Raw genomic sequence first — 20257 nt, forward strand, 5'->3', positions numbered from 1 at the left:
CTAGCGTACAGGTCTAAACGCGTTTTGGACACGCTAGATTAGCACCCAATGCAATAAGGAGATTAGTGTGTCCAAAACGGGCACCTAAACAAATGCGTAGCTGATAGCCTCATCTACATAGAATTTACATGTGATGTGCGCTATTAGCTATTACCTTCCAATGCAAAAAATCGCTGAGCGCCCAAACGCACACTTTTTAACACGGCATATTTAACTCTAGCCCTGGAGGTGGCATGAAGTCAATACGCAGGTTAAGAACTCATGAAAAATTAAAAAATATGGTCCTTTGTGGTTCCTACTAGTTAGTGTCGTTGTGATAGAAATTTACTGCTTGCAGTGTTTAAAAATAAAGGTATATGAACTTGATTTAAAAAAAAAAAAAACCATTCTGGACATACAGGGCCGGATATTAAAAGCCCTGCGCGAGTAAATCCAGCCGGATTTACGCGCGCAGGGCACTCGCATGCCGGCGGCCTATTTTGCATAGGCCGCCGGCACGCACAGCCCCGGGACGTGCGAAAGTCCCAGGGCTTCGTAAAAGGGGCGGGGAGGGGGCGTGTCCGGGGTCAGGGGCGGTTCGGGGCGGGACCAGGGGCGTGGTGCCGGCCCGGGGGCGTGGTCGAGGCCTCCAGACCAGCCCCCGGGTCGGGTGATGGCGCGCCAGCAGCCCGCTGGTGTGCGCAGATTTACGCCTGCTTTCGGCAGGCGTAAATCTGCCAACAAAGGTAGGGGGGTTTTAGATAGGGCCGGGGGGGTAGGTTAGGTAGGGGAAGGGAGGGGAAGCGGAGGGAACAGGCAGCACACGCCGGGCTCGGCGCGCGCAGGTTGCACAAATGTGCACCCCCTTGCGCGTGCCGACCCCGGATTTTATAAGATACGCTCGGCTACCCGTGTATCTTATAAAATCCAGCGTACTTTTGTTCGCGCCTGGTGCACGAACAAAAGTATGCGCGCGCGTAAATTTATAAAATCTACCCTACAATGTACAAGCACAATAGCAAAGAATGCTTAGCTATGGGCCTTCAGCAACCTCAGCAAAGTTGGCCAGAAATGGGATAAAAACGGATGCTCATATTGAGCGCCCATTACAATTGTGGGTACCAGATGCATTTGAGTGCTAGGGTTGCTCATTTTAAAATTGACCTTTTAAAAGTTCCTTCCTGCCTTCTGGGTTCAATTTACAAAAAAAAAAAAAATCACATAACTTACAAGAATCCATTCCAGCTCATTAATATATGAGACATAATTATAATACTACCCTAATTAACCAATTAGGAAATGTTATGAAAACAAACTAGCTCACTAATGTATAAATTGTATTCAGCCCATTGTATAAACAGTGCTCTCTGAGACTGCTTCTGAATTGTTTTTCTGATAATTTTGCACTCTCCGGGAATGTTCGAATATTTTATCTAAAAGAAAAGATCTGCTGGTATGGTTTATTTTGGTTAAACCAGGACACTATAATAGTATGTCACATTTACATGTGTAACGCCATTGAAAATTCAATTGAAAGCATGTAAGAGCTTTAGAAAATTGCTATGATATATGCTATTGAATTGTCAACAGGTTTTACCCATGCAAATTCACTTTAAAGGGGTAATCTTCTAAATTAATTACATGCATAAAACTGAGTTTTACATATAGAAATTCACTTTACTCGTGCATTTGCTACAATAGTATGTTGCATTTGCATGTGTAACTCCTTTGAACATTACCTCCTAAGTGTGTAAATGGGCTTTTGAAAATTGCTAAGACATATGCTTTTATGTGCATAATTCTTTTTGAAAATCTCCTTTAGTTGTGGCACTTCGTTTTACAATGTTTTGATATAGAACATAAGTAAAAAAAAAAAAAAGCAGAGAGATATTTTTGCTGTATTAGCACCAACAATGCACAGCACTGATCGATAATCCATAGAGCGCATGACCACGATGCATCTGGGCTGGGCTTGATTTCTGGATATTTATTTTGGTTAAAAAGGGACATGAGAAACAGAGGGGTCCTGTTCTATGATCCTTCGGAGACAGAGCTAGGGAAAATCTTGCAGGGCTATGCTATGGAAAAAAAATTCCCTGTGGTTTCATGGAAAAAGTATGTAACAGTTACTTGTCAAAACCACAGAGTGCCTCTCAAAGGAAATTGTGTAGGTATCATGTGTTGAGTTTTTCGCCCAGCTCCTCAACTTTTAAAAAGATGTAATTTAATGTTAAGAAAATGATTGCACTGCTGGGCCAATCAGGCCATGAAATGTAATCTATACTCTCTAGGAAAGTGGTGCATAGGTCAAGTAGGTTTGGACAACCTAAGTAGGCTGCATAAAAGGTAGAAAAAGAAGTTCTATAGTACACTAGAGGATTAATACATCTAATGAGCTCAGTTTTACTTTGATCCTTTTATTTTTTAAAGTAGGGTGGGGGGGCAGACAGTTTTCCTGTGACCATCCTGCTCTATTGGAACCACTGGGCTGAAGTGCCATGAGCTTTTATCCACAACTTTTTTTTTTAATCCTATCTCGTAACCCCCACTTAGACCATTCATTACCAGCCACTGTAGTCATCTCACCTAGGTCTTCCATATGCAGCAGTGATGGAAGCCTGGTCTCTGCATGGCCCTACTATTACAACTGCTTCTCTCACCTTTCAGCCTTCCAGCTGCATTTCTTAGATAGACAGGGCCGTCTTGTACCAGTGTCCTGCGTTTCAGGTCCTCCTTTGCGAACATCTGGCCACTCATCATCCTCTGGATAGACTTGCTGTCTGTTCTGCTGTAGATCTCATTGAGCCGTATCTTCTTTTTGTACTTACTGACTTTACTGTCCACTGATGTTATCACATCCTTCACCAGATTCAACGACTGGGACACATTCTCATAGTCCTTTCCGTTTTCTTAAATACAATCAGAGTTTGCTGCATTAAGAAAACAGCTATGCATACTCCTTTCACAATAAGCTAAGAGTGAGTTCAGACTCCCACCGATATAGTAAGGTTGGCTTATCAAGTACAATCACTGTGACTCAAGACCAAGCACAGTGAGCTATCAAGAGCTGACGACAACCAAAGCAGGGTTTGCTGTAATAAACTATGCAAGGCCAATCACAAGAATCAGCACAAATTAGCAATTGCCTTTTCTATAGATACTTTATTTGTTTTTGTTTCGGGCAAAACAACACAGTAGTTTTGAATATCTAAAACTATGAAGGTAGTTGCCTCCCCTGACCTAACCTTGCTGAAAAATATGTGGGTAAGAGTGCATGAGTGTACTTTTACCTGCTCAGAGGGGGTGCAGTACTCAAACAGCCCTTTTCAATGACTAAAACTGTGCTTTGCTTGTAGAAGTGGCTTTTTGGAAACTGCCAACGCGCAATGTGGATAAAAGTGCATGCACACGATTATTTGCACAGTGCAGAAGCATTCCCAGGGGCAGGCTTAGATCAGGACAGACGACAACACATACAGATCTGCATTTTCAAAACTGTGAGTGTTGTTTTACACAGAAAAAGCAAAAACAAATCTCTGTGAGTAACTTTCCCTGCAGCAATAATGAAAGCAATGAACAGATATAAGTTTGGAATAGGCAGCAGATAAGTGCGATAACTAAATACACAAATATTTAGTGCAAATCCTGTGTGGAAAAAGTAACCATGATGTTTGAACCAATGTGGACAGTTTCATTTTTGCCCACCAACCCCCCCCCCCCCCCCACACACACGTAATGTCCCAGAAACGCCCATCTACGTGGAGTATTTAGTGTGGATATGTTCTTGATAGGTTTTACCAATGCCATACCAGTGTCACCTACACTTTTATATCCTCTGCCCTGATTGTGAGCATTTTTTATTTCGATACATCTCACACTTTTATATGTGGAGATCAAATACACCTAACATAGTAATGTTGACAGAAAAAGATCAAGGTACTCAATATCTGCCACGCAATGCAGGTCACCCTTAAGTTTTTCCTAAGGGTAGTGCGTGAAGTTACCCTCAAGCTTTATGATAAGTGTAGTAATATTTACAATAAAAAATCAAAATCAACACTGTCAAACTCATAAAAAATTACTGCTAGCATCATTTTTATTGGGTAAGGAGACTTCTTGAAAATTTAGACAATATTCCTTGACTTGCTTTGCCTTTGGACTTGGCCATAGAAGCAGTCCTGTGCTTTTTCCCTTATCTCTGCCCGAAAAGTTGGGGCCCATGTTGGCTGCCATCTGAATCCAATTACCTCCCCTCCCTGCCGTCAAAGGAGACAATGATGTTGCAATTGCATCAAAAGTATCAAGACTTACTGGTGGAGGGTAGTAATCACCATGCTTCTGCTAAGGGTAATAACAGTTGCACCAAGTGGGTTACTCCCATGCACCCTTTTCTGCATTTCCGTCCTCTGGTCTTTAGGGACCCACAGTGGTTATCCCTTGCCCCTTTGAATTTTTGAATGCTTTTGTCTTCACCACCTCCTCCACAAGGGCATTCCATTCCACCACCCTCTCTGAGAAGAAATATTTTCTGATGTTGGTTCTGAGTCATCCCCCCTGAAGTTTCATTTTGTGACCTCTAGTTCTACTATTTATTTTCCAACGTAAAAGGTTTGAAGTTCGTGAATCATTAAAACCTTTCAGGTAACTGAAGGATTGTATCCTATCTCCCCTGTACCTACTCTCTTCCAGGGTATACATATTTAGGTCTTTCAGCCTCTCCTCATAAGTCATTCGATGGAGACCCCACACCATTTTGGTCACCCTTCTCTGGACTGTCTCATAAGAACATAAGAAATTGCCATGTTGGGTCAAACCAAGGGTCCATCAAGCCCAGCATCCTGTTTCCAACAGAGGCCAAACCAGGCCACAAGAACCTGGCAATTACCCAAACATCAAGAAGATCCCATGCTATTGATGCAATTAATAGCAGTGGCAGCAATGGTCCTTTCTCCAGGTTCTTCTTTAGTGAACACTGAACTTTACTAATGACAGTAACACCTGCTTATTAAGTGTGACTCTTCAACCATACCCACCACAACCAAACAGATCACAAAACAAAGGACTATTAACAGTACTTAAACCACAGAACACTCATCTAATGCATATAAGAGACCGAATGTTCTCTATAACAGTCCAAAATTTATGGAACTCTCTACCTGAGTCACTATATCCTGTTTCTATCCTTTTTGAGAAATGATCTCCAGAACTGAGCACACTACTCCAGATGAGGCCTCACCAAGGACCTGTACAAGGGCATTATCACCTCCTTTTTCTTACTGGTTATTCCTCTCTCTAGGCAGCCCAGCATTCTTCTGGCTTTAGTTATCGGTTTGTCACATTGCTTCACTGCCTTCAGACTGTCAGACACTAGCACTCCAAGGTCCCTCTCTTCGTCTGTGCACAACAGTCTTTCACCCTACATCACATACACAGTTCTTTTGGATTAACGCATCCCAGATTCATGACTCTGCACTTCTTGGCACTGAATCCTAGATGCCATATATTCGACCACTCTTCAAGCTGACTTAAATCTTACTTCATTCTCTCTGTTCCTTCCGGCATGTTCACTCTGTTGCAGACTTCAGTATCATCTGCAAATAGACATACTTTACCTTCTATCCCTTTCGTTATATTGCTCACAAAGATACTGAACAGATATTGAACTCTGATACTTACGGCACTCACTTAACACCATTCTCTCTTCATAGTAGGTTCCATTTACCATTACACATTGTCATCTATCTGTCAACCAGTTTGTAATCCATACCACCACCTTGGCACTCACTCTCAAGCTTTTCATTTTATTCACAAGGCTCCTATGCAGGACCATATCAAAAGATTTGCTGAAATCCAAGTAGATCATATTGAGCATCTCTTCCTTGATCCAATTCTCTAGTCACCCAATCAAAATAACCTATTAGATTTGTCTGACAGAACCTCCGCCTGGTGAATCCATGCTACCTTAGGTCCAACAACCCACCCGATTGTAGATAGTTCAATATCCTTTCCTTCAGCAGAGTCTCCATTAATTTTCCCACCACTGAGGTGAGGCTAGCCAACCTGTTTATTTCCAGCCTCCTCTTTGCTACCACTCTTGTGAAATGGGAGCACCACTTCTCTTCTCAAATCCTGTGGCACCACTCCCATTTCCAGGGATCTACTGAACAGGTCCTTCAGCGGACCCACCAGCACATCTCTGAGCTCCCTCAGTATCATAGGATGTATCTCATCTGGCGGATTTGTCCACATTCAGTTTGCCAGCTCCTCTCATATGTTCTCTTCTGTAAACAGAGTTTCATCTACTCAGTCCCCATCTATGTTCTGGTTAAGCAGCAATGGTCCTTTCTCCAGGATAGTGAACACTGAACTTAAGTAATGACAGTAACACCTGCTTATTAGGTGTGACTCTTCAACCATACACACCACAACGAACACTTAGATCACAAAACAAAGGACCATTAACAGAACCTAAACCACAGAACACTCATCTAACACATATAAGAGACCAAATGTTCTCTATAGCGGTCCCCAAATTATGGAACTCTCTACCTGAGTCCCTACATCTGATTATAGAAAGAAAGAGCCTCAAACGTGAACGGAAAACATGGCTTTTCAAAAAAGCATATGATCTAACATAAAATAACAACTTGTAGAAAATTACACTGATAAAGTTTGATGAACAAATAACAATTAGTAAGAGACTTAAAGAGTATTAAGACAACTTACTGACTACCTGGTGAAGGTTACTTAAAAGGAACTAATTGATCATGAATTACTATTTAACAATTTAGCTAACATGTTTTGATGTTGTGTTGACCTATAATATGAAAGTTGCACGTGCTGATGTTGTTTTGACCTATAATGTGAATGTTGCTTTTGTAAACCGTTGTGATCTTCTTTTGGAATGATGGTATATAAAATACTTAGATAAATATTTCTGCTATTTCTTTGTCTCTCTCCACATAGTGCTCTTGTCAGCTTTCAATTTCACTATACACTTCGGACTTCGCTTCTTTCTCTGATATATCTGTGTAATGTTTTGTCACCCTCTTTGGCAATCCTTTCTTCTGCTTGACATTTTTCTTTCCATATTTCTTTGTCTCCCTCAGTTTTAACAGATATTCTTCCTTGTGCTCCTTTTTTTTGCTTATATTTTTCTCAGCCACCTCCTTATAGAACCAGATGTTTCTTTTTCCGCTTACTTTTTTAACACATAGATTTGTTGCCTTTGTAATAGCTCCTTTTAACTTGGCTCACGGTTATTCCACCTCACCCAATTTCTCCCAGTCTTCCAGTTCTTCCTCCAGGTACATCCCCATTTTGACAAAGTTTGTATTTGTGAAATTCAAAACTCAGGTCTTTGTGTGATTTTTCTGTATCTTATTAAAAATATCAAATCATACCATCTGATGGTTACAGGTGCTCAGATGAGCACCTACCTATGCCTAGTTCATTTTATTTTGTTGATATTATGATCCTTTGGGAACATTTCCTACTAAAGTATAAATGTTCTCTTTTGCCTTTTTTTTCCCTATGAGTATATCTGACACTCACCTTTGGTATACTGTAATATTCTTTGCACTAGTACAGGGTACTTTGTCATCCTCTGTGTTACCAGCAAGATACAGTCTGGTATTGTTAACCTCCTCACAACTGAGCTGTTCATTTTCTTCTGAAATGATTAAAAAATAATAATTAAGAGAGATTTCTAGCGGAACACGTGTAGAGCGTGCCGCTCCGACCTCAGGACAAACCCGCATCAGCAAACTACTGTACCTTCACAAATGACTGGAACCGTTTCTCCTTTGTATACAGGTCTTTGAAGCATTTCATGGCTTCGTTCTGGAGCCCGCAGAACTTCCCGTATGTTTTCTTCATTCGTTCTCCATTCTCACCAGAAAACTGCAATTATAGACAAGCCTGCAGCTAAGCTCTCAGATTAAACAACACTGAGCTCACTCAGTCAAGCAAAGCATTATTTTTACTTGTGCAGAGGGAAAGCTGAACATGTAAACCGCACTTGATTCACCAAAATAAGATGTTTTCAGAATTGTGTTTCATGATATAGAAGAATAATAAAGTGGGTTCCAACTGTATTACCTTTCAAAAACCTCAAGTAGTTCCAATCTACCGAAATGATCCCTCTTACAAGCTTGCTCTGCTCTTAAGAACATTTATAGCTGTTTTAAGTCTACTCTTACAAAATGAAAACTGCAGATTGGATAAATATAAAGTATATTTGATGTCATATCTAGACAAACATTTGCAACTAGACATTTGGATGCAAGGAACTAAGTGTTATTTATCATACAAATTTTTAATGGAGACTTTGTGATGTGATACAAAGGAACAGTTTAGCAAAATTGGTCTCTCTTTCATAAGTGGTACTACTTGATGAATTGCATCAGGTTTCCATACTGAGTTTTGTCTCAGATAAATTATTTGAATGCAAAGAGAATGACTGTATATAATGAGTTCGTCACAGTTATATTCTAAAGTTTCCTCTTTATGACATGTTCTGCAGCTTACCTGGTTTACCAGAATGTCACCTATCTTCTTGATGACAAAGTTCTTTTCATTCTTTTTTGACGCGGATTCTTTCTTCCGCTCCAGAATCCGTTGAAAGAACTGGATGTGAATGTTAAGCAAGTCGTCGAGGCATGGAAATATTTTTTTGATCATGTGCACCTCAAAATTAAGCTCAGTCAACATCCCTCTGCTGTAAACTTCACTCATGACCTTCAGGGTTCGGATGTAGCGCATCTCTGTTTGCATCAGCTCTGCACAGGATATCACAAAGGACAAACTACTAGACCACACTAGACCACAGAATTAATTCAAAGACTGCTTTCAAAACAGAATAGAGAAGAGTGTGAGAGTGCTTGACAAATATCAGTGTGAATGCTACATTCTGAAGGTGTTCAAAAAAGGTCGGTTCATTTATGAAGCATGGTTCTTGCTCATGGGGACTCCCTTTTCCATTTGGCACGCACAAAAAAAAGAAAAGGTCACAAGGGATTTTCAAGGTCTTCCTTTTATTAAAAAAATATATAAATAAAAATAAGAATTGTGATCTCAAGTACATTTATTTATATGAGATCACATTTACATCTCACTGCTGGAAGAATGCTTGCAACATTCAAGAAACAGCACAATGGAAAATTAAATCCAACAGCACAATTGCCTGGTTCGGCTGCAGTCCATGCAATATCTTTGGGCTGTCATGGAAACTAAGGCAGATGTGTGCAACTCTGAAAAAAGATTGAGAAATTAGCAAATGTTGCTTACCTGATGTAACAGGTGTTCTCACAGGACAGCAGGATGTTAGTCCTCACAAATGGGTGACATCGAGGATGGAGCCCACCACGGAAAACTTCTGTCAAAGTTTAAACAGAACTTTGACTGGCCCCTACTGGGCATGCCCAGCAAGGCACTGACCCTGCAGCCAGCAGGGGTCTCCCTTCAGTCTGATTTTCAAAGCTACAGGCAGTGCCTAGAAAGTAAAAATAAAACGAACCCAACACCGCGGGGAGGCGGGCGGGTTTCGTGAGGACTAACATCCTGCTGTCCTGTGAGAACACCTGTTACATCAGGTAAGCAACATTTGCTTTCTCACAGGACAAGCAGGATGGTTGTCCTCACAAATGGGTGAGTACCGAGCTGAGGATGTCCCGACTTGCACCAAATGTACCCAACGGTGTGCAGCAGGCACAACAACTGAGGAAAAATTTGGGAAAGGTCATCCGCACCCTACCGGGAAGGTGGAAGGGTGTTGGTACATCAAGTTGGAAAAAGGTTACGCAAGACAGATTGGCCGAAGATGGAGTCCTGTCTTCCAGCTTTGTCCAAACAATAGTGGGCTGCAAAGGTATGGAGAGAACTCCAGGTTGCAGCCCTGCAGATGTCAGGAAGCGGCACCGATCGAAGGTGTGCCACTGACGTCGCCATGGCCCTCACAGAGTGTGCTTTCACACGGTCTTGAAAGGGAATGCCAGCTTGCTGATAGCAAAAAGAAATGCAGTCCGCCAACCAGGAGGAAAGAGCCTGCTTACCCACAGGATGTCCTAACTTGTTAGGATGAAAAGAGACAAATAATTGAGTGCTCTTCCTGTGAGCAACTGTACGGTCTAGATAAAAAGCTAGAGCTCGTTTGCAGTCTAGGGTATGCAGAGTCTGTTCCCCGGAGTTGGAGTGGGGCCTGGGAAAAAAGATAGGTAGTATGATGGATTGATTAATATGAAACTCAGAAACTACCTTAGGTAAAAATTTAGGGTGAGTGCGGAGTACCGCCCGGTCCTGCAGGAGCTTAGTGTAAGGCGGATAGGTAACTAGGGCCTGCAATTCACTAACCCTGCGAGCTGAAGTGATAGCCAAAAGGAATAACACTTTCCATGTGAGATACTTTAACTCACAGGAGTGCAGAGGTTCGAAAGGAGGTTTCATTAGACGACCAAGAACCAGGTTAAGGTCCCAAGATGGGGCCGGAGGACGTAAGGGTGGCTTCAGATGGAGCAAGCCTTTAAGAAAACGTGTTACTAGGGGTTGTACTGAAATAGGGACACCCTGTACACCTTTATGGAAGGCGGCTACCGCACTGATATGCATTCTGATAGAAGAGGTTTTAAGACCTGATTCAGAGAGATGCCATAAATAGTCCAAGAATTTGGAGATTGGACAGGAAAGGGGATCAAGGGACTGAGAAGTGCACCATGATGTGTACCTTTTCCATTTGTATGAGTAAGACTTTCTTGTGGAAGGCTTTCGTGAAGCTATCAGGACCCGAGAAACGGAATCTGAAAGGTTGAAAGGCTGAAGGACTAACCTTTCAACATCCATGCCGTCAGGGACAAGGCTTGGAGGTTGGGATGGAGGAGGCATCCGTCGTTTTGAGTGAGCAGATGCGGGTCCTTTCCCAGAGGAATGTGCCTGCGGATGGAGAGATCCTGGAGTATTGGAAACCATACTTGGCGTGGCCAGTAAGGTGCTATCAGGATCATGGTTCCTCCGTCCTGGCGTAGCTTCACGAGAGTCTTTGACACAAGAGGAAGTGGAGGGAATGCATAGAGCAGACCGGTTGTCCACCTGAGGGAGAATGCATCCCTCGGCCGAGAGTGCTGGCTCCGAATGAGAGAGCAGTAATCGTCCACTTTGTGGTTCTGAGGGGACGCAAAGAGGTCTATGCGGGGAGAACCCCACTTGTGAAACAGAGAGGTCGCTACCAGAGGATCGAGTGACCACTCGTGCGGTTGGAAGACACGGCTCAGCTGGTCTGCCAATACATTGTCTACTCCCGGCAGGTAAGTGGCCCTGAGGTACATGGAGTGGGAGAGGGCTTCCGCCCAGATCTGCGCAGCTTCCTGACACAGAAGGAAGGAGCCTGTGCCTCCCTGCTTGTTTATGTACCACATGGCCACTTGGTTGTCCGTCTGGATTAAGATTATCTGATGAAAGAGATGATCTTTGAAAGTGCGGAGCGCATAGCGGATTGCTCGAAGTTCCAGGAAATTGATCTGGTGTTCGGCTTCCTCTTTGGACCATAACCCTTGGGTTTGAAAGTCGTCCACATGGGCTCCCCAACCGATGTGAGAAGCGTCGGTGGTTAGGATTACTTGCGGATCCGGTGGAAGAAAGGGTAAGCCCTGAAGGAGGTTGACCTGAGTCGTCCACCAGGTTAAGGATAGGCGCAGCGCTTGTGTGACTGTGACTATGGAGGACAGAGGCTGAAAAGCTTGAATCCATTGGTGTCGTAGAGTCCATTGTGTTACTCTCATGGCTAGTCGGGTCATGGGAGTGACTTGAACCGAGGATGCCATGTGCCCTAGGAGAATGAGGAACTGGCGAGCCGTGGCAGTGTTCTGAGACTGGAGCTGACGAGCCAGGGACATTAGGGTGTGGACCCTCTGAAGAGGAAGGTAAGCCTTTGCCTGTAAGGTGTCCAAGTCTGCCCCAATGAAGGATAAGGTTTGAGACGGGACTAAGCAAGATTTCTCGTAATTGATGAGAAATCCTAAGGAAAGGAGTGTTTGAATTGTCAATTTTAGGGAGGATTGAGCTATCTGTTGGGTGGAGGCCCTGATTAGCCAATCGTCCAGGTATGGGTAGACGTGGACACCTTCCTTCCTGAGGAATGCTGCTACCACTACGAGACATTTGGTAAAGACTCGTGGGGCAGAAGCTAGACCGAAAGGGAGGACACGGTATTGATAATGGTCGTGGCCAACTAGAAACCGCAGATATTTGCGATGGGATTGTGTGATCGCAATGTGGGTATAAGCGTCCTTGAGGTCGAGAGAGCACAGCCAATCCCCTCTTTGTAGCAGAGGGAGCAGCGCGCCTAGGGTTACCATTTTGAACTTCTCTTTTTGAAGGTATTTGTTGAGGGCTCGAAGGTCCAAAATGGGACGTAGTCCCCCCGATTTCTTTGGTATTAGGAAGTATCTGGAATAGAATCCCTTGCCTCGTTGAGAGGGAGGAACAGGTTCTATAGCATTTGATTGCAGAAGAAGGGATACTTCCTGTTGTAATTGAGCCAAATGGGTGGATAGACTCCACGCTTGAAGAGGCGGGGAGTCTGCCGGAAGAGTTATGAAGTTGAGGTGGTAACCCTGTGCGATAATTGTTAGCACCCACTGATCTGAGGTGATCTGCAACCAAGGTTGTAGAAAATGGTACAGTCGACCTCCTACAGGGATGTCCGGAAGAGGGGTTTGGCATGTGTTCCCTACAGGGGAGTCAAAGGCCAGCCGCAGGCCCAGGAGGAGGGGCTACAGTAGGCCTTTGTTTCCTAGGCTGACGCGGCTGAGGCCTAGTAGAGGATCGAGCTGGACGAGGCCTGGCCGATGGAGGGTAATAACGGCGTGGTCGAAAGAATGACTTCTTAGAGTCTTTCTTTTGCGATTGCTTGGAGGTCAGCTCAGGTGGGACAGATGAGAGTTGTTTCAACGTCTCATGGTGGTCTTTCAACTCCGCCACAATCTGCTGAATTTGCTCTCCAAACAAATTATCGCCTAAGCAGGGTAAATCAGCAAGACGATCCTGAACCTCTGGGCGAAGGTTGGATGATTTTAACCAAGCCCAACGTCTGGCTGAGATGGCTGTGGCTGAAACTTTTGTGGAAGCATCGAATATGTCGTAGGCAGTCCTAATCTCGTGCTTCCCTGCCTCAAATCCCTTGTGAAGAAGGGCTTGAAGCTGCGGTTGGTATTGGTCTGGTAACGTGTCAGCATAGTCTTGCATCTGCTTAAGGATGGCTCTGTTGTACTGAGTCATATAAAGTTGATATGAAGCTATGCGTGAAATCAACATAGCTCCATGATAGACTTTCCGTCCAACACTATCTAGGAACTTGTTGTCCCTGGTAGGTGGGGTAGAAGAGTGTGGCTTAAGACGCTTGGCCTTCTTCTGCGCGGACTCAACCACAACAGAGCGATGATCCAGTTGAGGTTTTTGGAAACCTGGTGCTGACTGAACAAGGTAGGTGGAGTCAGCTTTTTTGTTAACTGGGGACACTGATGAAGGAGATTCCCAGTTTTTCTTGAGCAGATCCAAAAACACCTGGTGTATAGGGATGGAAGCGATGATTTTTGGAGCATCCAGAAATTGAAGGAGTTCCATCATCTGGTGTCTGTCATCAGCTTCAGATTGTAGTTGAAAAGGTACAACTTCTGACATCTCTTTCACAAAGTTAATGAAAGATAGATCCTCAGGAGGAGATCTTTTTCTACTCTCTGTAGGAGATGGAGGCGAAGGCAAATCCGTGTCAGAAGATGTATCATCATCATCACCCCAGGTATCGTAGGGATCAAGTGGGATTTGTAACCCTGATGGACCTGGCTGAGGCTCTAAAGGCATCGATGGAAACCGAGGTGGAATCGGTGCCGTAGGTGGAACCAGAAATGGCATCGATGGCTTCGGTGCTGTCGATGGAATCGGTGCCTGGCGTGGAATGGATGGAACCGAAGGATATATCGGTGGAGATATACCAGAAGGCACCGATGGAACCACCCCGGAAGGGGGAATCCGGAACGGTGTTTCTCCTGCCGATGAAAATCCAGTCGGAGACGGTGGTGTTGTCGATGGCACTGGAATCACCGATGGAAGGGCCGTCATGAGCGCCTCCATGCGGCTCAGTAGCGGTGCTAGCGCTTGTATCAACGGCTCGGTGGTCGGTTCCCTCCTCGGTGGCGAAGCCGGTGCCGGTGCCGGGGGCGGCACTGGAACCGGTGCCGGAGACGGTGCCGATGGAGGTTGCAATTTCTTCATCGCTTTCTCGATGACCTCCTGGACCAGCCGGTCCAGTTCTGCCCGGAGACCAGGGGTAACCATACCCGGCTCGACGGGAGAGGGAGGCTGAGGCAGGGCCGGAGGGACCATCATAGCCGGTGGGATCACGGCCCCCGCACCCCGGGAGGGTGAGGGTTTCCTCGATGCCTGCGAACGAGACGTGGAGGGTGTCCGGTCTGTTCGCGGCTTCTTTGTCGGTGGCTCAGCTTGAGCAGAGGTCGATGGCTGTGGATCCTCGGCAGGCCGAGATTTGTGCCGTCGATAGCGGTGCTTTTCCTTCCGATCCCCTCGCCCATCCGGGGAAGGGACGGGAGTCGACGGCCGAGAAGCGATCGATGGCGGACGGTCACCGGAGGGTTGACGATGATGGTACAACTTCGACGGTGCCGGTTCCGATGACGTCGATGCTATCGATGGCGTTGGGGTGGGTGCATGGAAGAGGAGCCCCATCTTCTCCATCCTGGCTTTGCGACCCTTGGGTGTCATTAAGGCACATTTGGTGCAAGTCAGGACATCATGCTCACTACCCAAACACATCACACAAACCCTGTGGGGGTCTGTGATGGACATAGTCCGGGTACAATCCGGACAACGGCGGAACCCCGTTGCCATGGCCTGAAGCCAAAATTTAGGCTGGGGATCGGTAAGTGCCAACAGGCCTCAAGGGCCAAATTCGACGGTAGTCGATGGAAAAAAGGCAAAAACTTACCGGGTTCCGTAAGATGACTAAAAATTTGTCGAAGGGAGACCCCTGAGGGGCAAATTTTCTTAGGAAATTAACTTCCAAATTCCTGTCAGGAACGTGGTTAGAGAGCTCCTTTCACCGCGTGGCAACTGCTGCGCGGAAAAAAGAAGACTGAAGGGAGACCCCTGCTGGCTGCAGGGTCAGTGCCTTGCTGGGCATGCCCAGTAGGGGCCAGTCAAAGTTCTGTTTAAACTTTGACAGAAGTTTTCCGTGGTGGGCTCCATCCTCGATGTCACCCATTTGTGAGGACAACCATCCTGCTTGTCCTGTGAGAAACTTCTTACCTGACAATTTCCTTTCCTTTAGGATAGACAGATGCATCCAGAACCAGTGGATTATGCACCTCAACCAGCAGATGGAGATGAAACAAAGCTGACATCACAATATATATACCCCGCCAGTATTCTTTACAAAAGCCAACTGTGGACAGACTAACAAAAACTTGATTGATAACAGACAACCATTCTAGTACTCAGTCAACAGGAAACACTAAACTCAGGCAAAGAATGTATTAACACTAGTCTAGGGACTGGATTAACATTTTCCAGTAACCCCTGAAATACATAGCCACACAGGAGGACCATAGCACAATCATTCGTCAGCCAAAGGCAGGAAGCTGGATTCATCTGTCTATCCTAAAGAAAAGGAAATTATCAGGTAAGTAGTAATTGATGAATCCAGAACCAGTGGGATATACCTATGCTACTCCCGAATAGGGCGGAAGGCTGCCTGTGGTGCAGTCAAAACCACACGTGCAAAGGCTGCATCCTCCCGGGCCTGCACATCCCAATGATAATACCTGGAAAAGATGTGTAAAGAGGACCACGTGGCAGCTCAGCAAATGTTGATGGGAAACAATAATATAACCTCAGCGCATGACACTGCCTGAGCCCTAGTGGAATGAGCATGACCCTGACTAGGCAATAGCTGTTCAGCATCCACATACGAGGCCATAACTACCTTCTTAATCCAGCAAGCATTGTAGCCCATGAAACCTACTCGCCCTGTTTACTACCAACGTGGAGAACAAACAGGCGATCTGTCTTCCTGAGAGATCTAGAAACATCCAGATACCTCACTACAGACGATATTCCTCCACATCTTTCTCCCTATCCAGAGAAGGCAGGGAAATGGACTGATCCAAATGACATTCTGAGACTACTTTTGGCAAAAAGGAAGGAACCGTATGCTGCTGAATCGCCCCTGTAGTCACTCGGAGGAACGGCTCTTGGCAAGAAAATGCCTGCAGCTCGGATATACTACATACTGAACAAATTGCTTCAAGAAAAACGTTTTCAAGGTCAGTAACTCTTTTAAACAAGGTGAGCGGCGACCCCCTATCTCCTGGCTCCTGGCGGTGGGTTGGAAAACCTTCATTGGGAGACTTAGGAGGTTCCACTACCTGAGCCTGCGCCCTATCTGGAATGAAAGATTTGAGATCTACCAAAAGGTCGAGTCCTCTGAAAAATCACTCCTTTGTAGGGTCAAAAACACTTGGATCCCCTAGTACGACCTTTGACTCTTCTTTAAAAAAGCCAAAATAAACTAAATATTAAACCTCTTGCTGAGTCGAAGTGTTCTTGTTGCCCTGGCCCTGAGTACAGAAATTAATAACACCTCTCATGCCAAAGGAGCGCTGTGACTGCTTCTTATTCTCTGGCAACCGAGGACTCGCCCCACCTATTAGCCAGTTTCTCCAATTTGCTTCCAAACAAGAGTGAGCCTTTAAATGGCAACTTCATAAGGTTAGCCTTGGAAGTTCCACTGGCCGACCAATTTCTCAGCCATAACTGACACCTGGCCGCTATTACCGAATATGGTAATCACAAAAAGAGAGAGTATAGACCCCCTACTCTTTACACAGTACACACATACATAGGGGGATCCAATAATATTGATCCATAAATTTTTAATACATCAGTTAGTCAATAAACATCATTTTCCAGAACATATTTATCAATATATTTCAAACATGTATTAATAAAATTACATATACACTGAATCACAGATGTTTCCATAATTACATCATTAATACATAAACACATGTGCAACCTCATAAACATTATCACCCCACCATAGCACCAATAAACTAGCAGCATTACCACCCCACCATAGCAGCACTAACTTAAAAACCCCTCCAAACACTCATACATTCATATCACATACACTCCCCACCCACTAAAACACCACACATCTAAAACCACCCAACCTATTAGAGTTAAAGATATCTTTTATCTCAACATGCTCCACCACATATCAATTTAATATGGGAGCACTCCAACACATCCCTCATGCCTCTAAAACCAAACAAATTTTTTAGTTGAAGCTATCTTCATTAAGGCATGCTCCGCCACATATTCATTCCATATGGGAGCAATCCACCACGTCCCAACAAGGATCCCTGTTTCGCCGCAGCTTCTTCAGGGGACGTTTTACTCCCGGTCCAACCGAAGATTAGCAAAACTCTCCAGTTATCCAATCATTGAAGTATCACACTTTCTCCACAATTCAAATTGGAGAAGCGGCTGCACATCACAAATATGAACTCACCACCTTTCACAAAAACTTCAATACGCTACACGCGTTTCTGTATACTGTTTCCATCTTCTCTCACAGATCCAACTTATATGTACCTTACAACATGTCCAACACTTGCAAGAATACAGCCAATTCCAAATCCAAACACAACATCCATCTGCAAGGTCAGTGCCACTGCTTCAAATGCTTGTTTAAGGATGGCCTAAATCCTGCATCATGCTCATCCTTCAGGGCCACTCCTCCCTCTACAGGGATAGTCATCTGCTTAGAAATAGTACACACAAGCGTGTCCACTTTCAGAAAACGAAACCACTCTCTCGCCACTGGATCCAAGGGCTACAGGTCTTCCAAGACTCGACCCCCTTTGAAATTAGCCTCTGGGGCACCCCACTCAAGATCAATCAATTCTCGAGTGACCTCCATAACAGGGAAAAACAAGAGGATTTACACAAAGAAACCAAAATGGGATTTTTTTTTTGGCTCAGACGTGGAATCGTCCCAAGTACTCCCAGCATCTTTAATGTCTGGGAAACCAGAGCCGGTAACTCATTTCTCTGAAAGAACCACAACATAGTCTTATACGGTTCCATACCCGGAGAAATTTCCCCATCCTCCAGAGAATCAGGATCAGCCTCATCACCTGTGTCATCTGGATCCCTATCGGGAAGACCAGTTGTGATCCAGGTGTACTTCGGTGCTTAACAGCAGTACCGGGCAAATGAGACTCTGTGGCTCTGAATTGGCAAGATTGGTTGGGGTTGAGGATTATGCCTGAAGAAAGGATTGCAGTCCTTTAAAAAATTCCACCCAAGAAAAGGCAGAAGGATCCATGCCAAAGCCAGAAGGCACCTGTGCTGTGCGCACTGAGCTACCTTCCACCAGTTAAGGGAGTTCCAAGATCAGGCACCCCTCCTGATATGTCTTTACCCAGGCCCTCCTCAGACTTGGTGGAACCAGGCTTAGTAAAATAAGATGAAGGTAATTCTCCCTGAGCTTCTAAACAGCGCTGGCACAAATTAGAGGGAATGCCAGATTGAAATGCCCAAATATGACAGACAGCACAGAGGTAGAAGCGCCATCAGTCTGTCACTTCGCTTAACAAGTGACTGAAAGGTGTGCGACCAGCTGAATTTGCGCTGTAAAACATATGCGTCCAAAATGTAGGCATCCCCAAAGTTAAGTGTCCAAAATTTGGGCATCTCAAAATTAGGCATCCAAAACCTAAGCATACAACCCTATGCAGCCCAAATTGTACGCACAGGTAAGTACTACCACCTGGATGCCCAACCAAGCATCCAACTATGTGTCCAAAAACTGGATGCACAACCTGGACGCACTTGCACAAACCGAGGGTCCTGAAGAAGGCAGCCTAATGGGCAGGAAAAATGCTCGAAAACGCTGCCACAGCCTACCACGCAGCACACAGAGAAAAGCCTAAGAGCGAGACTCAGCCCAAAAGGGCTGCTTAGCCCGCCAGGCTGCCGACGTCCCTTTAGTTCCTTCCCCCAAGGGAGTTTATGTTGGAACAGCATGCCAGGCACGGAGACCGGAGGAAGCCCTACAAAAAACCTTCTCTGTCTTTTCTTTTTTTTTTTTTTTTTTTAAGCTTTACCTGAGCTCAGCCCGTCCTGGCTGAGTACAGAGATGGACTCCAGCTGCTGAGGGAGAGGGCACATACAATCACTGCCGCACTCAGCTTCCTGCACCTGCTGCCTTTCAGCTGGGTTTTTTTCCCCCCAGCTGTTTTATTAGCTAAGTCCATGATGGTTGGAAAAAACAGCTACCGGACCCAAGGCATTCATCTGCGAGTCCAGCGAAATAACCTCAGGAATTCTCAACTCCCCAGGGACCATTTGGTATCACTGCAGGAGAGCGGGGTGAATTAAATTTCTTCTTTCTCTCTCCTTCTACAACTTGAAGCAATCCCCAGTAGGGAGATGCACGTCCACCATCTGCTGGAGACGGAGAATACTGTCAGACTAATCTCACTGCAGGGATATATATATTGCTCCATCTCCATCTGCTGGTAGAGGTGTTTAACCCACTGGTTCTGGATTCATCTGTCTGGATGCTAAGAAATACACAACTTTAAAATTTTTTATTTATTTATTTAATAAAGGGGAGACCATGAGCAAACTCATTGGTGCCTTTCTTTCCCATTTCTTTTCAAAGGAGTCACATTGTAAAAACAAATGAACAAAAAAGTCCCACAAAATTAATTTTTAGCAGATGCTGCAGCTTCCACCCTGACACCTCAGTTCCCCACATTTAAAAATTTTAAAGACAGGTCTGCAGTGGGATATCCCGGGGATAACCTTCTAAAGATTATTTATTTATCACTTGCAAATACCTAAAGAACTTACAAAGATGAACACTGAAGATTTCCCTCTGAGCAAATTATTTTACAAAAGCTTCTCAGAAATAAGGGCAGCCTGATGACTTAGGGGCAGTGTTGTGGGCTAGCAAGTGGAAAAAAAAATGGGTTTAATTTTCAGTCCTGGCTTACACAGCCTGGGCCAGCTGGGGATGCTGTAGAAACAATACTCACAGATGGGATCTAGGTCTCGCATGTAGTGGCCAGGGCTTGGGGTACATGCATATTGGGTTCTGAGGGAAGCCATGGTCTGTGGCCTTTGGCTGACGTCTGTCAGTTCAGTTAATAATAAATGTTGTGGGGGGGATTGGGAGGTTAGAGGCCAAAGGTAGGGAGGA

The 20257-nt window shown here is 44.9% G+C and overlaps 1 protein-coding gene across 9 annotated transcripts in view; it reads right to left on the reverse strand.

The window, feature by feature from the left end:
- The window catches only part of AKAP13 (A-kinase anchoring protein 13), a 336318-nt gene that overhangs the window by 48434 nt on the left and 267627 nt on the right, over positions 1-20257 (reverse strand). For all 9 annotated transcript variants that reach the window (XR_003852464.1, XR_003852465.1, XM_029575495.1 and 6 more), the window contains 4 exons: positions 8509-8759; positions 7756-7881; positions 7534-7651; positions 2640-2888 (listed from right to left, as the gene is read on the reverse strand). Coding sequence is in view for 7 of the 9 variants with exons in the window: in XM_029575495.1 (XP_029431355.1) it covers positions 2640-2888; positions 7534-7651; positions 7756-7881; positions 8509-8759 (744 nt within the window). In the remaining 2 variants the exon portion in view is untranslated. The remainder of the gene's footprint in view (positions 1-2639; positions 2889-7533; positions 7652-7755; positions 7882-8508; positions 8760-20257) is intronic.

This window comes from Rhinatrema bivittatum, chromosome 13 (assembly GCF_901001135.1).
Source record: "Rhinatrema bivittatum chromosome 13, aRhiBiv1.1, whole genome shotgun sequence".
Lineage (NCBI taxonomy): Eukaryota > Metazoa > Chordata > Amphibia > Gymnophiona > Rhinatrematidae > Rhinatrema > Rhinatrema bivittatum.